Source organism: Carcharodon carcharias, chromosome 7 (assembly GCF_017639515.1).
Source record: "Carcharodon carcharias isolate sCarCar2 chromosome 7, sCarCar2.pri, whole genome shotgun sequence".
NCBI lineage: Eukaryota > Metazoa > Chordata > Chondrichthyes > Lamniformes > Lamnidae > Carcharodon > Carcharodon carcharias.
This window is the reverse complement of record NC_054473.1, coordinates 68,637,748-68,664,317: the sequence shown is the minus strand read 5'-3', so window position 1 is coordinate 68,664,317 and position 26,570 is coordinate 68,637,748. Positions and strand designations below refer to the sequence as shown.

Sequence of the window (26,570 nt, the reverse complement as noted above, 5' to 3'; positions counted from 1 at the left end):
GTTGTAATCTAAGTAAACAGTGCAGCCAATGATTTCCACCAACTTTTGTTTAGGAACAAAACAATTCCTGATTTCACTAAATGGTCTAACTTTAATTTTAAGATTACATCCCTTTGCTCTAAATTGTACCACCAGAGGAAATGATTTCTCTGTATCTACCCTATTGAGTCCCTATTTCAAATACCTTAATGAAATTAACCCTCATCAATCTAAGTGCAAAGGAATATACGCCAAGTTTATGCAAACTATCCCTGTAACTTAATGATTTAAGCCTCACTACCAAAACTGTAGACAGTATTCTAGATGTGATCTAGCAAAAACTCTATTCAACCTAAGTATGGATTCCTCACTTGTGAATTCTAACTTCCCTGAGATAAAGGCCAACATTGCTTTGTTTACCTTTTGTGCCTGTGTTTTCACTTTTATTAATTTATCCATGTACGTGTATATATACACACACATGCATGTATGTATGTACGTATGTATATATTTTTGCTTCTGCAAAAAGATCCCTACATTACTGTTCTCAACCAGTTTCCAACCCATGTCACAAGGACACTTTCAATTCCATGTGCTCTCCTTTTTGCTCATAATTTTTTTTTGCAGAACCTTATCAAATCCCACTTGGAAGACCAGATGGATAGTCTCCATAGACACTGCCCTGTTCACCATATTAGTGATCTCCTCAAAAATTTAGCAAGATGAGTCATACAAACCCTACCCATTACAATGCACATGGACTCTTTTTGATCAATTGAGACTTGTTCAATTGCACACTTCATCACTGATGATAAATTCTAGCTTCACCATGAATGACATTCAACATACTAGTCTGTAGTTGCCTTGTTTCTCCCTCACTGTCTTCTTAAATAATGGAGTGGCATTTGTGATTTTCCACTTCAGACACTGATTCTGAAACTAGTGAGCTTTGGAGAATTTTTAGCAAGAAAGAACTTGCAGTGTATAGTGCCTTTTGTGACCTGAGAATGTCCCAAAATGCTTTACAAACAATGAAATACTTCTGAACTGTCATCAAAGTTGCAATGTTGAAAATGCAATGGTCAATTGATGCATAAAGGTCCCACATACAGCAATTAAATAAAAGACCAGGGAATATATTTTAATAATTATAGCCAATGCATCTATAATATAATGTTTAAGGTACACCTGGAAAAATATGTTGGCTTTCCAAATTACAGAGTTCACCCAGATTTTGAAAACTTTGACTGTAACATTGTGAAAGTTTCACAAAATACAATCATGCAATAAGAAATTTTCTGCTTTCCTCAACCTTAGTTCCAGCAAACGACACTCTACTCTAATTTCATTAGAAGCCATACTGCCTGAGTGGGTTGACCCTTTATTGTTCTAAGAATCTTGGTATACCGTGTTTGTACTGTGGACTTTTCTTTAACTAGAATGGAACCAAAGATATAAGAATTCAATCATTTCTGACCTGAAAAGACATCAACACAAGATTTTCAGTTTCCTCCTGCAGCTTGAATTTAAACATCGTATCTAGAGTCAACTGGCCTTATTATTGGGTTGAAGGACAATTCAATCTGTCCTGTACACAACTGGTCACAAACAAAATGCATCCCAGTGATAAGCGACTTTACAAACTCTCAATGACTGTAATTCTGCTTTGGCTCATTAATGCTACTCTATGAGGCTAGCTGTGATGGGAAAGTCAATGAAGCAATATAAGAATTCAAGGGATTATTTCAGCATGTGCCCTGAGGTGCTGGCTGACAATTCATTGCAATATTGAGGGAATTCTGCATTATTGGAGTCATGGTTTGGTTGTGATTTCAAATTTGGGCCACATTGTGCCCATTCAGATAAATATAAAATATCCCACAACACTATTCAAAAAGAGCAAGAGCATTTCCAGTAACTTGGTCAATAATTTTCCTTCACCCAAAAACACCACAAAAGGTTTTGTGGTTATTAATTTAGTTTGCTGATTACAGGAGCTTTCTGTGCAACAAAAGGCAAATCCATTTGCTTGGATACCTATATTAACTAAAGGCTAAAAGCAACTTGTTGGATGTGAAGCACTTTGAGATATCCTGGAAATACGATAAACCACCAGGAATGGAAATTCCTTGTTTGTACGGCTGCAAATTGTGAGGTAGAAATTCCAATAGAAATTGTGCAATCAGAAGTGTGCAGAACAAAACTTCCCATTGCTGCTTTGGCTACATTGTGAAGTTGCCCCAAATCCTGGTCATAGGGTCATCATCACATTGAAGGCAGGTGCTTAATTCAGTAATGGCATCACAAGGGCGCCCACTCCTACTACATGGCCGGATTTCATAGCAACTCTTGGCTCCTCCAGCTGGATTCCAACATGTTGCTGTGTCTAAAACATTTGCTGCATCCTGGTCCTGTGGAAGCCACTCACTGGAATGGCAATTGAGCCCCATGTGGTCAGCATCTGGCAGTGGACAGAGGAAGCTTTCATATCCAACTCCAGTCCCCACCCTCTCTCAATCCCAAGCCACGCATCAGAGTTTGTTGTGCCTTGAACAACGTGGTGGGAATTCCAACTTCTTTTACCTCTGCTGACTCCATGTTCAAATACTTTGCCACAAAACTGGGGTATTTCTGGGTTCAAATATTTAACCATTATAATACCCTAAAAATGATCACTAAGAAAATCATGACACTTTTCCACATACAATTTGTTATTATTTTTTATTGCTAAGGCATAATTAATTGTGGGATCCGAGTTCAAGACTTTTGGATGTCAGGTTTTATCCAAGATATTTCCCCTTCCTGTGCAATTACACAATGGTCCTATTAATAGGATTTCTGAGTTTTATCTTAAGGTGATTGTATTAACACAATGCTAACATTTTCACAAGCCTTGAATATGATTTTATTTTTGTTTATTTTTTTCATGGGATGTGGGCATCGCCAGCAAGGCCAGCATTTGTTGGACATCCCTAATTGCCCTTGAACTGAGTGGCTTGGGTGGCCATTTTGGAGAGCAGTTAAGAGGCAACTACATTGCTGTGGGTCAGGAGTCACATGAAGGCCAGGCCAGGTAAGGATGGCAGATTTCCTTCCCTAAAGGGCAATAGTGAGCCAGATGGATTTTTACAACAATTGATGATCATTTCACGGTTACCATTACTGAGACCAGCTTTTAATTCCAGATTTTTTTTAAAATTAATTGAATTCAAATTCCACCAACTGCCATGATGGGATTTGAACCTGTGCTACCAGGCATTAGACTGGGCCTCTGGATTACTAGCCCAGTGTCATTCTAACATCTCCCAATAATGAATACATTGAATATGTAAATGCTGGGATTCTCTAAGTTCCTAACTAGGTAATTTGGTAGTGCACATCATAAATGTTACAGCATCCTTTATAAATCTTACAAAAATTGCAATATTTGCCTTAGAATTAGAAAACTTCAAGAAATTATTTGACGCTCTCTTCAGTAATATTCAAACCACAGCATTTTAAAGAAAATCACAACACTGATTCATATGAAGGATGTTAGCTCCATTTGAGTGCATCATTTTATAACAGTACTACTGCCCTGCCATTACCATCTGTTTTCTTCTTAAATGATTCTCAAATCAGCCTTCTTGACACATTAACTTCCTAAGCTGTAAGTTTTGTAGACATCATTAATGATCACGAAAACTATCAGAGTTGGAACTTCTGTTCCCACAGGGTAGTAGTTTCATCCTATTTCAACCCTCCTCCCAATATACAGCTATCAAGTGTTAGCCAACCCCAGCAAACTCTAGACTTCTTGACAAAAGGTACACAAAGCCAATATCACCAAGAGAGAAATGTCAATCTCTGATTATCTTTTTATTTATTCAAATGCAGGATGTGGACTTCACTGGCAGGTCAGCATTTGTTGCCCATCCCTAATTGCCCTTGAGAAAGTAGTGTTGAGCTACCTTCTTGATCATTTGCAGTCGCAATGGTGTAGGTACACCCACAGGGTTGTCAGGAAAGGAATGATTCACTCTCCAATGCACCACCTCTCATCCTCCACATTTTACTCATTTCATGATTACCAATATTAGGGTTATCCAAGCATTTTAATCTACAACAACAGATTATGTAAATTCTTCCAGATTCTTTTCTTTATTGTAACTTACTTATTAAGCTTATGGAAAATTTGTGGTTAATTTTTTTTCACGTTAATAAAACATTTTATGATTAGAAGAGCCAACCTTTGACAAATCCCTTGGTCTTTTTTTGCATTTAAATCAATACCTTAAGAACTCTATATATTTTTTTAAACTTTGATATGAAAAGATTGGTTTTCTCTCCTTTCTGCCTAGGGTTTCCAATCCTCCAGATTAGCCTGAAATCTCAGGAATTAAAGATTAACCTCCAGGACACTGCTGAGAGCAACCCACATGAAAAACCAATTAGAATCACAGGGCAGAATTTTTCACTTGACATGCGGGTGCATACACAACAAGTTCGAGCGTGAAATAGCGCTTAATGACATCGGGTGAGTGTCCCGACATCATCATGCACTCGCGCGATATTTCATTTAGTGGGCACACACTATAGTCAGCAGCACGCCCATCAACAATTAAGAGACTTATTAAAGCCATTAATGTATTAATCGACCATGATTTTTCGCTGCCTGTCCAACGTTATGGGTGGGCGAATTGGCCAGGCAGCCTTTGCCTTTTTGAGGAAACCTCATCCAAGGGCAGGATGAGGTTTCCGCTGTTAATTTAAAAAAATATAAAAACGTTTGTACAGAATTTTCATCCTGTATATGTTCAGGTAACTGTTTCTGATGCATGGGCATTTTTTCCAGAGTTTAATATCTGTTATTACTGAATTTAAATTCTTCAGCTCCCTGAGGCAGCTCTCTGTCATCAGGGAGCTTTCTGTGAGTGCTCCTCCGTGCTGAGTTCAGCGCTTGCCCTTCTCTTGCCCCCCACCCTGGCAGCGCTAAGCCTTTCAGCGCACTTTTCGGACTGGCTGGCCATTAATTGGGCAGCCAGCATGAAATCGCAGTCGGGGGCTGATTGCAGACGGCGGCCCGTTTATCGGCCACTCCCAGGCCCACCGACTGCACCTGCATGCCGAACTCAAAATCCTGTCCACAGAGTAATTTATGGTACAGGAGGCGGCCATTTGGTCCATCGATTTCACACCAGCTGCCCACAGAGCGATCCAGTCAGTCCTACTCCCCATGGTTGTTATTTTTTTTAAAATTGATTTGAACACTTCAGCTTTATAACTGATAAGTGGATGTGAAAAAGGGCTGTTAGAATAAGTCAAGAATCATCCAATTGAGTAATTCCAATTCTCCTTCTGATTGATGTAGGAAGGTGGGATGCCAGGAAGAGGGATGTGTTGGGCTTGATTGGTGGAAGTGTAAGGTCATGGTAATTTGAGCCAGGAGGTCATGTGATGAAACCTCCTGGAATGCACTGAACTGGAGCTGAGAACTCTACTTTGCCCCATTTTTTTGTGTGAACATGATTTTTGGGCAGACCTCAGTTTAGGTAGCCAGAGCTCCGATTGAAAATGGGCAGGAACTTCAATACTGGGCGAAGGAGCAAGCTGAACATTGACTCTGCCACATAAACCTGGCAGATGACAAGGCCTCACGCTACCTGCAGTGGAAAGGTTTTTAGAAGGCACACCCCTTTTCAAGGTAAGTGTATTTAGCCTTTTGTTTTAATCTGCTCATGAGATGTGGCAAGGCCAGCATTTGTTGCCCATCCCTAATTGCCCGAGAAGGTGGTGGTAAGCTGCCTCCTTGAACTGTTGCAGTCTACGTGCTGTAGGTAGGCCCACAGTGCTATTAGAGAAGTAGATCTTGGATTTTGACTTAGTGACAATGAAGGAATGGCAATTTAGCTCCAAGTCAGGGGGAAGTTGGAAGAGGTGAAATCCCCATGCGTCTGCTGCCCTTATTCTTCTAGGTGGTAAAGGTCATGGGTTTGGAAGGTGCCTTTGAAGGATGCTATGTAAAGAGCGGAGCAGAGTTTACCCGAGAGGGAGGTGGGGCTGGAATTCGAAATGAGTGACGTTAGGACAAGGGAGAGAGCTGATTGGTAGGTTGTGGGTAGGTTTTTTTCACTTTATAGCAACATTACAGAAGGTAAGAGTCTCAGCATTTGTTTTTTTTCTTTTTAAAACTACATGGTTTTCTATTTGGCTTAAATTTAAGGAAATAGTCTTTTAATTAAAAACAAACAAAGTATGGCAAGGGAGCTCAGCCACATGTGTTGTACAGAATGCAGCATGTGGGAATTCTTAGACACTCCTTGCAGCCTGCGTGACCGGTTTGACCAGCTTGAGCAACGAGTTTCGGAGCCTGGGCGTCAGCTGGAGACACAGCGGTGCATCCGTAAGGCTGAGGGTTACGTGGACAGCATATTTTTAGACGTGGTCACTCCCCAGCTTAAGAAAGTGCAGTCAGAGGGGGAATGGGTAAACACCAGTCAGAAGAAGGGAGGCAGGTAGTCAGGAAAGCCCCAGAGTGCATCTCACTCAAGAATTGTTTTTCTGTGTAGGAAAACGTAAGGATGAAGGTTCCTCTGGAGAGTGCAGCCAGAGCCAAGTTTACGGCACTGTGGGTGGCTCAGCTGTACATGGCAGGAGGAGTAAGAGTGCAAGAGCAATTGTGGTAATAGACTCAATAGTGAAAGGTGAAGACATGCGCTTCTGCGGCTGTAGACGTGACTCCAGGATGGTGTGTTGCCTCCCTGGTGCCAGGGTCAAGGATGTCACAGAACAGCTGCAGGGCATTCTGAAGGGGGAGAGCATACAGTCAGAGGTCTTGGTTCACATTGGTACCGATGACATAGGTAGAAAGAGGGATGAGGTCCTGCAACAAGAATTTAGGGAGCTAGGTAGCAAATTAAAAGCAGGACCTCAAGGGTTGTAATCTCTGGGTTACTCCCTGGGCCATGTGCTAGTGAGGATAAGAATAGGATAGAGAGGATGAGTGCATGGCTGAAGAGATTGTGCAGGAGGGAGGGCTTTAGTTTCCTGGATCACTGGGTCTGTTTCTGGCGAAGGTGGGGCCTGTACAAGTTGGACAGGTTGCACCTGAACCGGAACGGGACCAACATCTTTGCTAGTGCTGTTGGGTAGGGACTGGGGTGCGGTTGAACTAATATGGCAGGGGGATGGGATACAGAGTGGAGGTACAGTAGGGGGTGATGCACAGACAAATTTAGAAGAGAAACTAAGTCAGTCTGGAATGCAGAGCAAATACAGATCTCTTAAGGCACAAGGGAATAATGCAAGGCTAGATTGCATCTATTTTAACATTAGGAGTCTTACAAGTAAGGCAGATGAATTGAGAGCATTGATTAACACATGAAAATATGATATTGTTGCTCTCACAGATACATGGTTGCAGGAAGGGCTGGCAGCTCAATATTTCAGGGTATAGGATCTTCAGGTGTGACGGTGGGGGCAGGGGGATAAAAGCAGACGTGGCATTGCACTATTGATCAAGGAGTCAATTAGTGTAGTGAGGAGGGATGTTATCTTATAATGTTCCTCAAATGAGGCCATATGGGTAGAACTTAAAAACAAAAAGGGGGATATTATTTTGCTGGGCGTGTACAACAGGCCCCCCAGTCAGGGGGAAATAGAGGAGCAGATATGTAGGCACATCTTAGAGAAGTGTAAAAATAATGGGGTAATAATAGTAGGGGATTTCAACTTCCCCAGTATTAACTGGGACAGTCTTAGTATGAAAGGCTTGGGGGGGACGGAATTCTTAAAGTGCATCAGGGAGAGCTTTTTGAGCCAGCATGTAGAAAGTCCTACAAGAGAAGGGGTGGTACTGGACCTAATCTCAGGGAATGAAGCCGGGCAAGTGGTAGAAGTGTCAGTGGGGTAGCATTTTGGGAATAGTGACCATAAATCTAAGATTTAAGGTAGTTATGGAAAAGGACAAAGATGGACCAGAAATAAAGGTTTTGAATTTGGGGAAGGCCGATTTTATTATAAGACAGGATCTGGCCAAAGCGGACTGGGAGCAGCTACCTGTAGGAAAGTCTACATCAGACCAGTGGGAGTCATTCAAAAAGGAAATAGTGAGAATTCAGGGCCGACATGTTCCCATAAAGATGAAGAGTAGGATCAACAAATCCAGGGAAACCTGGATGTCAAGTGATATAGAGGATTGGATAAGGAGAAAAATGAAGGATTATGGAAGATTCAGAGGGTTAAAAACAGTGAAAGCCCTAGAGCAGTATAGAAAGTGTAAGGGGGGGGTACTTAAAAAAGTCATTAGTAGACCAAAGAGGGGGCATGAAAAAACACTGGCAGGCAAGATAAAGGAAAATCCTAAGGCATTTTATAAATATATTAAGGGCTTGAGGAAAGAGTAGGGCCTATTAGGGACCAAAGTGGCAACCTGTGTGTGGAGCTGGAGGATGCAGGTGAGGTTTTAAATGATTACTTTTCATATGCATTCATTATGGAGAAGGACGATGTAGGTGCACAAATCAGGGAGGGGGACTGAGATATACTTGAACAAATTAGCATTGAAAGGGAGGAGGTATTAGCAGTTTTAGCGAGCTTAAAAGTGAATAAAGCCCCAGGCCCAGATGAGATGCATCCAAAGCTGCTATGTGAGGCAAGGGAAGAGATTGCAGGGGCTCTGACACTAATTTTCAAATCCTCTCTGACCACAGGAGAGGTATCAGAGAACTGGAGGACAGCCAATGTGCCACCATTATTCAAGAAGGGTAGTAGGGATAAACAAGGTAATTACAGGCCAGTGAATCTCGCATCAGTAGTAGGGTATCTATTGGAAAAAATTCTGAGGGAGAGAATTAATCTCCACTTGTAGAGGCAGGGATTAATCAGGGCTGGTCAACATGGTTTTGTCAGGGGGAGATCATGTCCAACAAATTCAACTGAATTTTTCAAGGAGGTGACTAGTTGTGTAGGTGAGGGTAGTGCAGTTGATGTAGTCTACATGGACTTCAGTAAGGATTTTGACAAGGTCCTGCATGGGAGAATGGTCAAGAAAGTAAGAGCCCAGGGAATTCAGGGTAATTTGGCAAATTGGATCCAAAATTAGCTTAGTGGCAGGAGGCAGAGGGTGATGGTCGAAGGTTGTTTTTGCGATTGGAAGCCTGTGACAAGTGGTGTACCACAGGGATCAGTGCTGGGACCCTTGCTGTTTGTAGTGTACATTAATAATTTAGATGTGAATATAGGAGGTATGATCAGTAAGTTCACAGATGACACGAAAATTGGTGGTGTCGTAAATAGTGAGGAGGATAGCCTTCGATTACAGGATGATATAGATGGGCTGGTAAGATGGGCAGAGCAGTGGCAAATGAAATTTAATCCTGAGAAGTATGAGGTGATAAATCTTGGGAGGACTAACACAGCAAGGGAATACACAATGAGTGGTAGGACCCTAGGAAGTACAGACGATCAGAAGAACCTTGGTGTACATGTCCATAGATCCCTGAAGGCAGCAGCACAGTTAATAAGGTGGTTAAGAAGGCATATGGGATACTTGTCTTTATTAGCTGAGGCATAGAATATAAGAGTAGGGGTGTTATTTTGGTGCTGTATAAAATGCTAATTAGGCCACAGCTGGAGTACTGTGTGCAGTTCTGACCACACTATAGGAAGGATATGACTGCACTGGAGAGGGTACAGAGGAGATTCACCAGGATCTTGCCTGGGCTGGAGCACTTCAGCTATGAAGAGATACTGGATAGGCTGGGGTTGCTTTCCTTAGAGCAGAGAAGGCTGAGGGGGGACCTGATAGAGGTATGCAAAATTATGAAGGACATAGGTAGGGTAGATAGGAAGAAACTTTTTCCCTTAGAGGAGGCGTCAGTAACCAGGAGGAATAGATTTAAAGTAAGGGACAGGAGGTTTCGTGGGGATTTGAGGGAATTTTTTTCACCCAGAGGGTGGTTGGAATCTGGAACACACTGCCTGAGGGGGTGGTAGAGGCAGGAACCCTCACAACATTTAAGGAATATTTAGATGAGCACTTGAAATGCCATAGCACACAGGGCTACGCGTCAAGTGCTGGAAAATGGGATTAGAATAGATAGGTGATTGATGGCTGGCATGGACACGATGGGCTGAAGTGCCTGTTTCTGTGCTGTATAACTCTATGAGCCTTGGCATTTTGATGCAGTGCATCACATGTGGTGCAGACTGCTGCCATTGTGTGCCTTTGATGAAGGGAGCAGATGTTTAAGGTGACAGATGGGCTGCTTTGTCCTGGATGGCAAAAGCTTCTTGAGTGTTGTGGGAGCTACACTTATCCAGGCAAGTGGCGAGTATTCCATCACACTTCTTACTTGTGCCTTGTATATGGTGGACAGGCTTTGGGGAGTCAGGAGATGAGCTACTCACCACAAAATTCACAAGCTTTGACCCACTCTTGTAGCCACAGTATTTGTGTATGACTCAGTTAAGCTTTGGTCAATGGTAACCCCCAGGAAGTTGATATGAGAGAATCAGTGATGCTAATGCCATTGAACTTCAACGGGAGGTGGTAAGATTTTCTCTTGTTGGAGATGGTTATTGCCTGGCACTCGTGTGGTATAACTGTTACTTGCCACCTATCAGTCTAAGCCTGAATGTTGCCTAGGTCTTACTGCATACAGGCATGGACTGCTTCAGTACTTGGAGAGTAATGAATGGTACTGAACACATCCCCACTTCTGACTTTATGTTGGAAGGAAGGTCATTGATGAAGCAGCTGAACATGGCTGGGCCTAGAACACTATGCTGAGGAACTCAAGTGATAATGTCCTTGGGACTGAGATGATTGACCTCCAACAACCACAGCCATCTTCCTTTGTACTAGGTATGACTTCAGCCAGTAAAGAGATTTCCCCCATTCCCATTGACTTCAATTTTGCAATGGATTGTTGATTCCACACTCTGTTAAATGCCTTTTAAAGTCCAGAGATGCTTGTGCTGGTTACTATAAGAAGGGCACAAAACACCCCTTTACCTGCAAACACTTTAGGTCACAGGATTCCTTATGGCAAACTCTCTTGTGCCTATAACACGGATTACAGGAAAACTATTGAATAAGTAAATGCACCCAGTGCCAAGGTTCATGAAAGCCTAAACTGATTTGGGAATTAGTGTGACTATTCACTTTCTCAGAGTCTGGATCAGTGGAGGGGAGGATGCCAGGCTTTGCTGCTAGGAAGCCAGTGGCTCCCATGTTGCACAGAGCTTGCACATGTTCAGGGACAGTAATGGTTAGCTGTGGCTAGAAACTTGGCTGCACTAATCCACCAGCCTGCTGCAGTGTTGACCCATGGGATGGTGCTGTAAAAAGACATTGATGCAGCATAAACCTGATGTTAGCAACCATCAAAATAGGAGCCAAATGTTGGGCTCCACTGCCACTTCTCTGCAGGCCCATTTTCCCTTTCCCACAATTTCCTGCCCCTTCAATCTTGGCAAAGGTTTCTCATGTGTCGAGATGTCATATTTTTTAAAAATTCATTTATGGGATGTGGGCCTCGCTGGCTGGGCCAGCATTTATTGCCCATCCCTCATTGGCTTTGAGAAGGTGATGGTGAGCTGCCTTCTTGAACTGCTGCAGTCCATGTGGTGTAGGCGCACTCACAGTGCTGTTAGGAAGGGAGTTTCAGGATTTTGATCCAGCGACAGTGAAGAAACTGTGATATATTTCCAAGTCAGGATGGTGAGTGACTTGGAGTGGAATGTCCAGGTGGTGATGTTTCTATGTATCTGCTGCCCTTGTCCTTCTAGATAGGTAGTGGTCGTGGGTTTGGAAGTTGCTGTTTAAGGAGCCTTGGTGAGTTTCTACAGTGCTGCAGAAGCTTTCAAAATGTTTGTCCCCTTCCTTGTGACCCTTCCCCTTTAATTTGTCCCATCGCTTTAAATTTGACTTTCGTCTAATTTTCATTCTCCTTCACTGGAGCTTGGCTCCTGGAATTTTGACTCATACGCAATTGAGATAAGACACAAAAGTTATTTGCTATTAGCAGTTGGGATTCCAGGGGTGGATAGAGGAATCATTGTGGTGCAAACTAGACTAGAACTGTTTTACACATCAAAGGTAAAATCATATTCACTTAAATGTCAGCAAGCAGGGGCATCATGAATCACACACATTTACTCCTGTTCCCAGATCTCAAATCCACTCTCCAGTCAAGTGAGCTTCAGCACCTGGAGCAAAGTATTGAAGAATTTCCCAAAACAATCCTTACACACTGACTTTAACATAATATGTCCCAAGGAGCTTCCACAGGAGCAAAATAAGATTATAATTGGTGCGCAGGTAAAGGAGGACACATTAAGGGCAAGTGACCAAAAGCTTGATCAAAATATGGCCAAAGTTTTGAGGGGAAGAGAAAGACAGACAGGTTTAGGAAGGGCATGCCAGAGATTCATTTCCATTATTTAAATAAGTAAAATATACAATTTTCATAAGTACATTTAATAATAAAATAAAAGCTTCCCAAGAAATGGGCACATTGGTTTTAAAGCTATCAAATCTGTTAAGTAGTTTTCATTTGGAGGAAGCACAGTGTTCCACCTCAGTGGTCTTACTGTTGATTCATTAGAATTACATGGATTAGACCACCGATTAAGGAGCAGTATTTGCAATGCAAATGTCTTTGGCCTGGGCTGCCTCTACCTGCCAGTTACAAAAAGGTAAAAGGGCCTTACAATGTGAAAATAAACCAAGTAGAGGAAATGAGAATAACTAGAGCACTATATATGGTGTGCTGAATTAAATAAAACTACAAATACAGCATATATTTAATATAACTTACTTATTTATAATTAATGTCAAGGCTTCTTTTGGGAATAAAGTATAAATTTATTAATGGTTCTCCAAAATAATTAACTTCCTTTGGCACAAATTACTTGGTTCTGTGTGGATACATTTATCCACATGAAAGAGAAATGAAACTGATCACAAGTTCACTGTTAAAAATGACAATTTTAGCAAATATCAAGTGTTAATATCTCAGCAATAGAATGAAAGAATGCAAGTTAATGTTTTTAAACTTAATTTATATAATAAGGAAAACATGCAGGCGCTGGGCATCTGAAATAAAATGCTGGAAACATTCAGCAGGTCGGGCAGCACCTGTGGAGACAGAAGCATAGGGTTAATGTTTTAAGTTGTTGACTTTTCATGAAAGATGTTGGCTGACTTGCTGAGTGTTTCCAGCATTCTCTGCTTTCATTCCATGTTCAATTTACCTCATCAGTTGCTCTACCCATTATTTCATTTTCTGAATCACCACAATTTTTTCCTGAATTCCCCAAGGAAATAAATGACAATATCAATCTATTCAACCTCACACCCCCATTGTGTAGCCATAATCCCAGTCGCACAAGCACCATCATGCTTCGTGCAGTATTTGATAATCTTTCTCCATTCTTATCTTTGGAACCTTTAAACCTGTTTCTAATCAAATATTTATCTAGCTCTTTTGAAAAACAGTCGATCAACATGACATTAACTGCTGTTGCCTCTGGTCTGCTTTACACAGTCACTACTCTGTAGTGAGAAGCGGTCCTAATGTCTATCTTCTCTTTGAGGCTAGTTTGAACTCTGCCCTCTAGTTCTGCATTTGGTCTAACTCATGTGCCCAATTTGTCTCTTGTTTTCAATATCTCCCAGATTTGTTTTTAAAAGAAGCTACAGCATATCTTTAATATCTTTCCTCCAATGAAAATAAATAATTCACTACTTTGAATATTGACAAGAAATATAGTTGTTTCCCTCAGTTTCTATGGTGTTGCATACAGCCACAGCCACCCCAACAGGTCCAGTATTGGATAAAATGAGCCAAGCACTTTTATTTTCATTTATTCGTTCAGGGGATGTGGGTGTTGCCCATTCCTAATTGCCCTCGAGAAGGTGGTGGTGAGCCACCTTCTTGAACCACTGCAGGCCATGTGGTGTAGGTACATCCTCAGTGCTGTTAGGGAGGGAGTTCCATTATTTTAACTCAGCGACAGTGAAGGAACAGTGATCTTCTTCCAAGTCAGGATGGCATGTGGCTTGGAAGGGAACTTGCAGGTGGTGGTGTTCACATGTATCTGTTGCCCTAGTCCTTCTAGATGGTAGAGGTTGCGGGTCTGGAAGGTGCTGTCGAATGAGCTTTGGTGAGTTGCTGCAGTACATCTTGGAGACAGTACACACTGCTGCTACTGTATGCTGGTGGCAGAGGAAGTGAGTGTTTAAGGTGGTGGATGGGTGCCAACCGAGTAGGCTGCTTTACCCCGGAGTCAAGCTTCTGAGTGAATGTTGGAGTTATACTCATCCAGGGAAGTGGGAAATATTCCATCACACTCCTGACTTGCAAATGTTGTCAAATTATGGGGAGTCAGGAGGTAATTTACTTGCCACAGAATTCCCAGCCTCTGAACATGTCTGCCCTCGTGTCAAGTTCTGGCATGGAAATAAGAGGCAGATTAAAGAAGGTCAAGAACATACAAGTGGCATTGTTGCGCACCTCCAATGCTTTGCCACTTAGTAGCTAATCTTCTAGTTTCTCCCAGTTAATTCTATCAAGAGAACAGGATTTCATTTTACTCTTTATACTTTAGCTATATTTTTTCTTTTTCTCCTCCCCTCTGCCTACTTATGGAATGCTTCTTTCCCGATGAAGACTCCAGGAGGGAAAATTAATGTTCCACCTCTAGCCAGGAACAGTGTGTGGCAGGTTACCTGGACGAGCACTAATTAGGTCTCTCTGACCCTCTGGTCTTAGCCTTTGTATTGTCTGCCTTGTTTTTATTTTCAATAACTAACTTGTAAGCATCACCAAGAGATCACAGCAAGCTCTTTCAACAAGGAAAGTAAATTGCAGAAAGTGCCTTCAAGTGATTTTTCTTGAATAGTGTAGAACTTTCCACAATCACCTGTAGAATATCCAATTCCCCGCAGTAACCTAGGTTTTGAAGCAAAGCAATTTAAAATGATTGTTCAGCTCAAAGGCAGAATCTGAAGAGATTTGATGTGGGCTGCTCAGGATTATTTTGGAAACATTTAGAATTTCAGCCAATTCAAGCCTTTTTTATTCAGCTTACCTGTTTCTTTATTCATGCACACAGGGGCATTTTGACTTGCTTAGTTCCATTTGTACAGGCAAGATGCCATGTTGTGCTGTGTTACCTCAGAAACAAGGACAGCAAAGGTCTCCCTGCTTATGTCGTGAAGTTTTCATTTCATGCTCAGGCTAAAGCTATAAATGGGAATTTATTTCAAGTCGTACTTTGTTTTTTAAGAAGCAAAAACAAATCCATCAAATAACAATAGTCTTTAATTCTCATCAAATCTTTGGTGACCTATTGGTGTGGTGGCAGATCCGGGATTTATTCTGTTTCAAATTATAAGAAACTCCATACTACACATTTCCCTTTAGTTTATACCTTCTTTCATTGCAACAATTCAAAATGCTCAGTTTTCTGAAAGGCATTTCTGTTGCCATTGTCTATCTATTGAGGGCATTTTGGCCCATATCTTGCTGGAAAAATAATGGTGTCACCAACACATGCTATTATTAATGGGCAAACCAACCAGCAAGTTCAGGAGATTGAGGGAGATGCTGTGAATCATCAATCTCCAGAATCTGCTAGTTGATTGTTGCTGTTCCACCAATTGCTTCTCACAAGCGGCAACTTGCTCTAACTTCTCCGTTATTTTTAAGAACTTGTTGGATTTCCAGATTGCTTGCCATTAACCTTGCCACAGAAAGTTGAAGCTGTACATACCCTTTTAACAGCTTGTTAACTGCTACTGCAAGCCAACCAAATTTTCTGATCCAAAATGGAAACAATTGAAACTGCACAATTTGATTCCTTCAGGTAGTGAATTGTTCCTTTAGATTTAAAAATATATAAAATTTCATTTTTTCACACTTCTTTCTTCTCTCTCTCTCTTAAACCAATCTTGCATTCTCCCTCTATTTTTTCCTTCTGTACTAGATGTGACTCTAATTCGCCCTCCTCCTCCATTGTTCCTGTTTCTTTCTCAATCCTCAAATCTCATTAGCAAGGAAATGGATTGTTGACCCAATCATTTACTCAGGTCCCAAATGTCCCATTGCCCTTGTCAGTTTGCACTTTCAGCAAGTTATGGCACCAAAAATCATGAAGGTGCGGGAAAAAGTTCTATTAATTATAAAAACTGTGAGATGTCTCACACCAGCAAGATTCAGCCCTTTCTCTAGCCATTTCAGGAAAAATCAATGACTTTGATGAAAATGTTCTTACCTAACCATTTACGTTATACCAAAACTATGAACATCAGCAGAATACAAGCCAAATGATTTGATCTGCAAGTTCTCCAGGCCAATCCAATTATGTCTCATCAAGACATAGGAGATCTGAGTAAGATGTGGACCAGTATTTGGTCAAGGCATTGCCAAGGTCAAGGTGCTGCACTGTGTCTATGAAATTGGGCTTGCATCGTAATGGCCCTTAGCAGCACTGGCATAAGGAATGCATTTAACCTCTCCTCTGCAGCAATCCCCCATCCCACCTCAGAAGACTTGCAATGTTTATTCACTTGAAACCTAATATTTCAAAGATGGATAGGTATGCATCAAATGACTGCGGCAATTAAGTTGAATGTTCGCCGGTAACCCAACAATTGTCCATCTATGTACCATCAAAGTTATTGCTGGTTAGATACAGGATCCAAACATTCATACCAATTGAGTGCAACAACAAAGAGGAGGTTGTTCCTTCACAAAATGTTTCCCTTGATGGGACCGAGCTATCTCCAGAGGGACAGGAAAGGGCATGAAAAGAGATCCACTGCTACTCTCTAATTTAGACTCTTTTACTTCTTTGTCTCTTGCTTTTGATTTTTTTTTGTTGAGAGAGTGTTGAAGGTTTTGCTGCTGCGTTTTAGCATAGCAATATACCTCTGATCTTGGTGGGAATCAATAATGTATATGAATAGTAATGTAAAGAGCTAGGAAAGGATCTCACCTACACTGGCTAAACATCTAATTTAACTACAAGCAGATATTACAAGTGTCCGTTATATCTCAAGGTGCACTCTAATTGCTGTGGTACTACACGGCTACTTTTATTTCCTGGTCAGAATATTCCTGTCATAGAATGCAATATGAGACACCTTGGACTGTAATTGCTACAAGGACCCACATTTGATTCATATTCCATGCTGTGTCAAACTGGAGAGGTGTGGGATTATCCCCTCATGGGAGTCTCGCTCTGCTCCTATTTGGAATCAGGTTTGGCCTAAATTCTAAAAGGCATTATAATTTTAGTTTAAATGCCAAAATTGTGGTGCAAACACATATTTAAAGATTATTAGAAGTGCTGTGTTGGGTTTTGATATAGTTACATACATATGTCCATTACCCTTTTTAATGAATAATCGATGGCCTCCTTTCAAAGTGACCTCGTCATCTGTGGTCACAGCAACATTCTTGGTTACAGACAGTTAGTTTTAATCGTTTCTATGACAGTGATGTTACTTGTATAACAGATCTCTTGATTCCATGCTGCTATCCTGATTTTTCTATAACAATAAGAAAAAGGTTATATGGTGCTCTATTGGCCTTTACTTCACAAAAGCTGATACATAGATCTAAAAAATGAGACTGAGGTCTGGAAAATGTCAGCAACATCATTATTGGGACCCAAGAGTAAAAAAAAAATACTTAAAAGCAAGAGACAGATATTATCAAGGGGTTTAACCTTCAGGTTTATAGTTCATTTGACTAGAAAGTTGCATTTTCTGAGATTGGATTTCTTTCCCGTCTTGATTTCATAAATCCTTGCCAACACCAGAACCTCCATCACACCGGCACCACTCATCAGCTTTCCTTATCTGCTGCCAGAACTTTCATGGAAAAATGCCTTACACAATGTGTTGCCTCATTGTACAGCCCACTGACATCCGTCTTCGACTATTTAATCTCACACTAAAACACCAATGTACAGGTTTTCACTGTATTTTCCATTCACTATTGCTGGGTGAGTCAGTACATGACATTTAATGTATTTTCCCCACACTTAAAACATTAAATGGGATCAATGCACACTTAGGTTACATTTATCCCAAAATCAAAAGGTGGTTATTAAGGTAAATTTTCCCATCCTTACCCTACACTAAAGCTTGCTTTAAGAACAAGCAGATTTCATTTTGAAGTGCATCTCAGATCTCAAATTAAGTCCCCAGAGTTTGAGTTCTTTCCTTGTGAATTAAATGGATAGAGTTCCCTGGAGGTAACAAAATCGCTTACTGATCTGACAATTTAGGCAGAGATCATTGATTGCTCTATTAAAGGAGTGCCAGAAGCACCTGAGATTAAAACAAAATTTGCTGTAGAATAATTACTCATTTTACAGTCAAGATTGAAAACAACATTGACTACTTGATTGTTGTAGCTTTTTTGACACACCAATGTAATTGAACAGTGAAAAATACATAAACAATGAACAATAAATTACCAATTTCCCCCATTTCTCCAACAATTTAAAATCAGCAGGCTTACCATTAAAATGTATATTACGGATGTATCCCAGGAGGTCGTCTCCATTAATTGGGTCCATCGCAGGACAGATGCCAGTGTAGCCTGGGCACAAAACTTTGTGCATGTTGTGCAGAGCGTGGGCCATGGCATATACAGCGTCAATCACAAACTGAACTTTACCCTCCTGTTGGTATTGGGAGTGTGTTCCAATCCTCTCGTCTCCTGGGGTAGGGTGGGGGATGGAAATTCAACAGCGCAAATTAATTGTTACAAAGTTATTACCCAAATGGTCATTAAAAAAATATCCTTAGGCTAGACAATAATCTCAGTGATATCAGTGGACAGACAGTTTTTCGGACAACGTTCCTCAGTCCGCTTTTTTAGTAGAAATGTCAAGTCACTTATTTGAAATGATTAAGACCTAAAAGATTAGACGGGGAATGTAATATGAAGTCATTAAGCATTAATCCACTATCACTGTCACTGGAATCTAGTGTTCTATCAAGACTATACTATATTCTAATCATGGATAAAATGTTCATATAAGACTTACTTCAGGATGCAGTCCATCCCATTTGCAGCAAGACCTGGACAACATTCAGGCTTGGGCTGGTAAGTGGCAAGTCACATTTGCGTCACACAAGTGTCGGGCAATGACAATCTCCAACAAGGAAGAATCCAACTATCTCCCCTTGACATTCAATGGCATTGTCAATGCTGAATCCTCCAATATCAACGTGCTGGCCAGAAACCGCACTGGATCAGTCACATAAATACTGTGGCTACAAAAGCAGGTCAGAGGGTGGGAATTCTGTGGAGAATAACTCATCTCCTCTCCTGACTCCCCAAAGCCAGACCACCATCTACAAGGCACAAGTCAGGAATGTGACACAATACTCTCCATTTGCATGGATGAGTGCAGCTCCAACAACACTCAAGAAGCTCAACACCATTCAGGACAAAGCAGCCCACATGGCTGGCACCCCGTCCGCAAATATTTATTCCCTCCATCATTGATGCACTGTGGCAGCAGTGTGTATCATCTACAAGATGCACTGCAGCAACTCACCATGGCTCACAGCACTTTCCAAACCCAGGACCTCTACCAACTAAAAGGATAAGGGCAGCATATGCATGAGGACATGATCACCTTCAAGTTCCCCTCCAAGTCACACACCATTCCAACTTGGAAATATACCCAGCTATCACTGGATCAAAATCTTGAAACTTCCTCCCTAACAGTACAGTGGGTGTATCTACACTACAGGGACTGCAGCAGTTCAAGAAGGCAGCTCACCACCACCATCTCAAGGGCAACTCAGGATGGGCAATAAATGCTGGCGATGCCCAAATCCTGTGAAAGAATTAAAAAGGTCCACAAGTCTGTTGTATTGCAAGGCATCAATAACAAATGTAATTGACAGCTGATGTTAATTTCTGTGACTGTAATTCAAAGCAGGGGCATGGAGGAAGTTTTTCAATTTTAACAGAACTCGAGGAACAATATCACACTGAAGTTTACCATCTTTACTGGAGGCAATATAAAACTGAATAGTTTGTTTTGGAAATACATTTCTTGAGTACTGAAAAAAAACAGATTTTTTTTGTCAAAGCTTTTCATCTTGCACTCATCAGGACAATTCACAAGAAAGTACCAATGTCAGTAGAAATAACAAATTTAAACTGATACATTTCTGCATTTGTTTCCATTAAATGACAGACACGCAATTATACACTGAAGGCAGTGTGATGAAGGTGGAAGAGTAATAAAATTCAATGTGATATTGTGCTTCATGACAAGTTTCAGGAGTCAGAGCATTTTTGGAAGAGAATAGGAAATGACAGATAAAACATTTAATGCACAAAGAGAATAAAGTCATTCAGCAGTAGTCAACCGGTAACCAGTAGAGTTGGCAGCACAATTTGTTAAAGTCCTATCCTTTTGCCTCAGACATCAGGTTGAATCAAAGAGGCTCACTGGTCAGAGAGAAGCAAGTCTGAGCCAATCAGATGTCCATTAAACAGTGTCTCCTTAACCAAAATCTAAATTTGGGATTTCTTCATTAATTTTCAGTGAGAAAGATGCAGTTAGATAACATCTTAGCAATTCCGAAAGTGGAATACGTTTGAATTGCATGCACTATTTTCAGTGGATATATGCCTACTTATCATCAAGGACTACACCCAAACCTTTCTTTTTATCCTAATCTTTATGACACTTATTGTCCTGTTTGTGCATTTGCTGCATTCCCTGTAAAGATTAATACAATCATTACAAATTACTTCTAGAGAAAAAGACTGTGTCAACTATTAGCAACCTTGAATGGTTCTGTTTCACATAGATGTAATGGCCAGGGCTTTCTAGATATGCATTCTCCAGCCTTTGATTTTCTTCCCTAGGATGTGGGCATCGCTGGCTAATCGCCATCGGGAATGTGGTGGTGAGCTGCCTTCTTGAACCACTGCAGTCCATGTGATGTAGATACACCCACAGTGCTGTTAGGGAGCGAGGTCCAGGATGGTGACCCAGCAACAGTGAAGGAACGGTGATATAGTAACAAGTCAGGATGTTGTGTGGCTTGGAGGGGAACTTGGAGGTGGCGGTGTTCCCAAGCATCTGCTGCCCTTATCCTGCTAGGTTATAACGATCACAGTCTTAGAAGATGTTGTTGAAGGAGTCTTGATGAGTTGCTGCAGTGCATCTTGTAGATGGTACACACTGCTGCTAATGTGTGTTGGTGGTGGAGGGAGTGGATGTTTAAGTTGGTAGATGGGGTGCCAATCAAGTAGGCTGCTTTGTCCTGGATGATGTTGAGCTTCCTGAGTGTTGTTGGAGCTGCACTTATCTAGTTAAGTGGAGAGTATTCCATCACACTCCTGAATCATGCATTGTAAATGGTGGACAGGCTTTGGAAAGTCAGGAGGTGATTTACTCACTGCAGAATTCCCAGCCTTTGACCTGCCCTTGTAGTTACACTATTTAAATTGCTGGTCCACTTCAGTTTCTGGTCAATGGTAACACCCGGGATGTTGACGGTGGGGGATTCAGTGATGGTAATGCCATTGAACATCAAGAGGAGATGGTGGTTAGATGTTCTCTTGTTGGAGATGGTCATGGCCTGGCACTTGAGTTGCACGAATATTACTCGCCACTTATGAGCCCACTTATGAGATGTTGTCCATGTCTATTATCTGAATGCCAGAGAAGTATGATTTATCAGATGTCTGTGCTTCAGTGAGGACATCCTCACTGAAATCTTTAAACTACTCAGAGCAGACCGAGGGTGGCATTGTCAGTAGCTGTAGAGGTGACCATGGAGATGAGTTTTTGTGTCTTGCTTCATCCAGATATTTGTAAAACCTTGTATTGTTGCATGGGGAGGACACCACTAAGGCTCTCTACTCAATGAGAGCTGAGTACATCTCATTCTCTCTTGCTTGAGGTGGCCTACATGTGTGAAATCAAGTTAATGTTCATTGTGGTCTTCTTCCACTGCTGGTCAGGTCGCACTTCTTGGATATCTGGAAGGAGTATTTCAGAAAGGTAAGATTGTGTGACGGGCAAGAGGGCGAAAATGCCAACACAACCTGCAGCTTGTAAATCAGAAGAGTGCATGAGAAAAGGGGGAAGTGAGATATGAGAAGGAGGATTAGGTATGAGGATATCATCTTTGATGATTTCAGCCCCATGGCTGGCCACAGCCTAAGCAACAGCCATCCTAATGATGGCAAGAACCATCTCTTTCATGGGGGTAAGGACACCCCTATCCCCCTCTGGTTTGTTCCTGCTACCTCTGGTTGTGTACCATCTTACCATGCAAGAGAGAGGGAAGTATGCTAGCGAGTCACGCAATTTGTTTGGTTAATGTGGTTTTCTTGGTTGAATAGCTGGCAGTGTGCGCAGCCTGTGAAATGCGGGTGTGAGAGTTGCAGCAGTGCTAAGTCTGTGAAGGTGAAGTGAAGTATATTAATGTTCGGTATGAGGCCTGATTGATAGAGATTGGTGGTTGCTGAGTGATGGGGCTCTGTTGATTTGATCAGTATGTCAGGCTACTGGTGCAGTTGGCCTATGACATTTGAACATGCATTCACTGATCTCGACCACTCATGTGAGGTCATTGAACCTCTTCTGGCATAGCATCCAGATGCTGAGGCTTGACTCCTGACATTAATCTCTACAGCTATCTGCTCCCACTACCTTCTCAGTGTCTGCCTGAAGGTCCTCCTCTCCCCTGTGGGTACAGGGCATCTCTCCTAGTTTGCAGCTCCTCCACCAAGGTCTCATGTGTAGCAGCTGAAAATCTTAGTGCCCACTATCTCCCATGTTCTGTTATTCCCCTCTCTTTTTCAGGTCAAATTCTCTTCAACCACAACTCCCAGCACTTGCTCTAGCCACAATACACCTCCCTTTAAGAGGTGCAGGCCAGCGTTAAGTGGTGTTAGCTCCTCATGATATTGCTCCCCTGCTGATGTGTGCCTTATTCTTTCATGGGTCATGGGTATCACTGGCAGGGCCAGCATTTGTCGCCCAACCCTATTTTCCCTTGAATGGCTTGCTAGACTGTTTCAGAGGGCAGTAAAGAGTCAATCGTGTTGCTGTGGGACTGGAGTCGCATGAAGGCCATACAGTCACATGGAGGGCGGCAGATTTCCCTCCCTAAAGGGCATTAGTGAACCAGATGGGTTGTTTCACAACAATCAGTGGTTACCATTACTGAGGCTAGCTTTATGTTCCAGATTTATTAATCAAATTTAAATTCCACCAGCTGCCATGGTGAGAACCCATGTCCCCAGGGCATTAGCCTGGGCCTCTGCATTACTAGCCCAGTGACATTGCCACTACAACACCATCTCCATCAATGAACAGCATGATTAGCTTGATGCAGAGATCATTCAGGGTGGCCACATTGCAATCAATGGGTGTAAGTAAATGGTACTTTGCAATTTTATGCCCATTTTCAGGCAATTCTATTTAGTTTATGCCCCATCATGTTTCAGGTGAATAAATTAGCCTCTTTAATATTATTAATATTTGTGGGAAGGAATTAGTTAATTCATTAATTATTGATTTGAGAGACTGTGTTAGAAAGGTAAACCTTGACGCAATACCTGCCGATTCAATAAGAAAAAAATACAATAATGCACATTTGGCTAGGAAAACATTAAAATATTTCTTATCAAGAAAAGATGTGCATCAAATTTGCCTTGCTGCAACAGAACAGACTAAATAAACAGCTTATTGTCTCTTGAGTCCTTCAGGCCTACAATTAAATTAACTCTACACACAAATTGCATTGATTGTCATGTGCTATGGCAATGCAAGATCAGAGACAACCTGTTATCGCAGGTTCCTGTCCTATGCAGTCCATTAGGAATGTGTCTCTCCAAGTGGCTCACATGGATCTGTCTCGGTGCAAAATACCATCCATCAAGCTAGTTCTGAATGTAGGCCCCCGTCATGAAGAGATCTAGTCAGATGTAGTAATAGTTGGTGCACTGTGGAGCAGTGCCTATGCACTGAGTCTTCCTCTGGAGCAGCAGTCACCGTCAGATTCCCATTCCACTTCTTTTTACTTATCTTGGACTGGAGCTGCACATTTCTTGCCCAGATGTCTGGCCTGTGCCTGCTGAGAAACGTGCAGCATAGCTGCTTTGAGAGTCCTTCAGTGTGGTGCAAGGTCGACAGGGGAAGTGAAGCCACAGCCCCTTCAGGGGGTCATGAGGGTAGTCGGGGGGTGGGGTGGCGGGGGGTGAATCATGTGGGTCTTCTGGGATCGGTGGGGTAATTGGAGGGTGGGGACGTAGTTGGAGGGTGGGGGAGGCTAGTCAGGTGGTCAAGGGTGTGGGGTCTAGTCAGGTGTTCGTGGGGGTGTTTTTGGGAGAGGTAGCAAGGAGGGGGTGGGGTGTTAGTCAGGCGGTCAAGGGTTCAGGGGATAGTCATGTGGTCATGGGTAATGGGTGAAGTCAGGGCATTGGGGGGAGGTTTAGTCAGGTGGTCAGTGTGGAGTCGTGCAAATATTAGGCAGGTGATCGGAGGATTGGGAGGTGGGGGGTAGTTGGCAGTGTCCAGTGGAGGTGGGGGATTGTGCAGGGTGGGGGTAGGTTGTGGCTTCAGTAATATAGTTACTCAGGAGTTGGAACTGGTTTTAATCCTTCTAGCTTTTCCCAGGTAACTATACTGTTAAGACAGTCAGAACCATCTGAAGTCTCCGATTTAAATTCTCCCCCCCCCAACCCCCGGCAACCCCCCCACCTCCAACTTGACACCCCCGACTAATCCACCCCCCTCCCCCAAAGACCCAACCGCTACCCTCCAAACACCCCTGACCACTCGACTAACATTCACAATCCACGACTCCACCCTGAGCTTCTGAGGGTTCCAGAGGGCATATGCCCAAAGGAATTTGAAACTTCTCGGACAATTCCAGTGTAGTCAGTGCATGGGCATTTCCAAGGCATCCCCACCACATTTTCTGGGATATCTACAGGGTACAATCCTCTGGGGAATAGATGATGAGAGTCTCTATGTGGTTTAATGCCCGTCTGTGATAATGCTTGCTGCATGCTGATCTGCAATGCAGGCATCCAGTATATCGCAGCTTTCAAAGATTAAGGTTGTCATCTCTGAGAAACTAATTTTCCTTAAGACTTAGAGATGTTCATCTTAAGGTCATCTTAGAGATGTTCATTCCAAGGTATTCAACTCTGAGATTGGCACTGCCATTCTGTCCAATCTCTTGTCCACAATATTGGCCAGAATACCGTCTAAATCTAACTAGTTCTTCAACAAGTTTGATCTCAAGTCACCCCTACTGATCTTGTTCCCACAGTTTTGGCAGTGTTTAGAACATTAGAATCACTCACTGGCTTCTCAGCATCAACTTCAGTAGTTCTGCTTGCACTATCCTTCGGTACTGGTAGCTCATTGAGCTATGAAATTGTAGTTAGCTTCATGTCAGTGTTGGTGCTTTGTGTGTTTATATATATATATATTAGTGCTGCTTGAATAAGTGACTTTTGGTGCAATTGTGCTTTGGAATCCAAGCGGTTCAGATTGTAATATGTAGGGAATGATAGATACTCGATTACAAATAACATATAAAAATTAAAATTTTGTTGATGTGCTCCGATAACTTCAGATTTCTTATCCTGCAAGGCAAATAGGAACATATATAGAATATTGTGCACTTTCCAGCGTCACTGGCAGATATTTCTTTTTCAGCTTCTGCCACCCTCTCAAGATTTTCCTTGAGAATGCTATAATATCTTCAGGAGACGTCAACACTTTGATCTTTCTGCCCCGGCAGATTTTGCTATGCATGTCCAATGATTGAAACATTTGCTTAGTTTTCTTTACATCATGTGGGTGCTTTCCAGATCATGCTGCCATATCAGAACAGGGGATGAGGGAAGTGGAATTTGTTGTATTGGGCAGTCATTAAAATTAATGTCCAACAGATCTAGAAGTTTATTTATTTAACAGGCTTCATTTGATTTTTTTTATCTCAGAGGCCATAGCAGCTTCAGAGCTACATTCATGGAGGGGGGACAGGCAATAATGTGCATGTGTCAACGATTTGTTGCTCCATATTCATTTGGTGGAACCCAGACTCGTTCACTCTCTCCCTTAGGTATTTTCCAGCACTCGAGTTGGAGGAGTTTGCTACTCTCACCCAAGTGAGTTAACCCACCCCTCAAAGCATGGACACAACTCATCACATACATCAGCAACTCTTTAATGTAGAAAAACATCCCAAAGTGATTAGCAATGGGAAAATTTAAAAAAAAAACAAGCTTGGAAAAAATGAATAAATCCAATCAACCTCATAACAGATTTATTACAAAGTAAGGCTCTATCAATGAACACTTCAAATCTTGTTCAGATTTAATCACAAAAGACAAGTTGTAGATCAATTCCTACAAGTTCAGAACAATCAATTTTATCTGATGATGCTGCACACCAGAGTGCATCTAACAAATTGCAGTAAATATTTCATTGAGATTTGAATAATTGTCATAAATTAATTGCATCGAATAAATTAGCTCATCATAAAAAGTGCCATTCTGCATGAGTGACTTAGTACATAAATA

At 41.9% G+C, this 26,570-nt stretch overlaps 1 protein-coding gene across 2 annotated transcripts in view; it reads right to left on the bottom strand.

The window, feature by feature from the left end:
- The window catches only part of LOC121280493 (metabotropic glutamate receptor 7-like), a 720,064-nt gene that overhangs the window by 254,450 nt on the left and 439,044 nt on the right, over positions 1-26,570 (bottom strand). For both annotated transcript variants that reach the window (XM_041192539.1, XM_041192540.1), the window contains exon 7: positions 18,501-18,701. In XM_041192539.1, the coding sequence (XP_041048473.1) occupies positions 18,501-18,701 (201 nt within the window). The remainder of the gene's footprint in view (positions 1-18,500; positions 18,702-26,570) is intronic.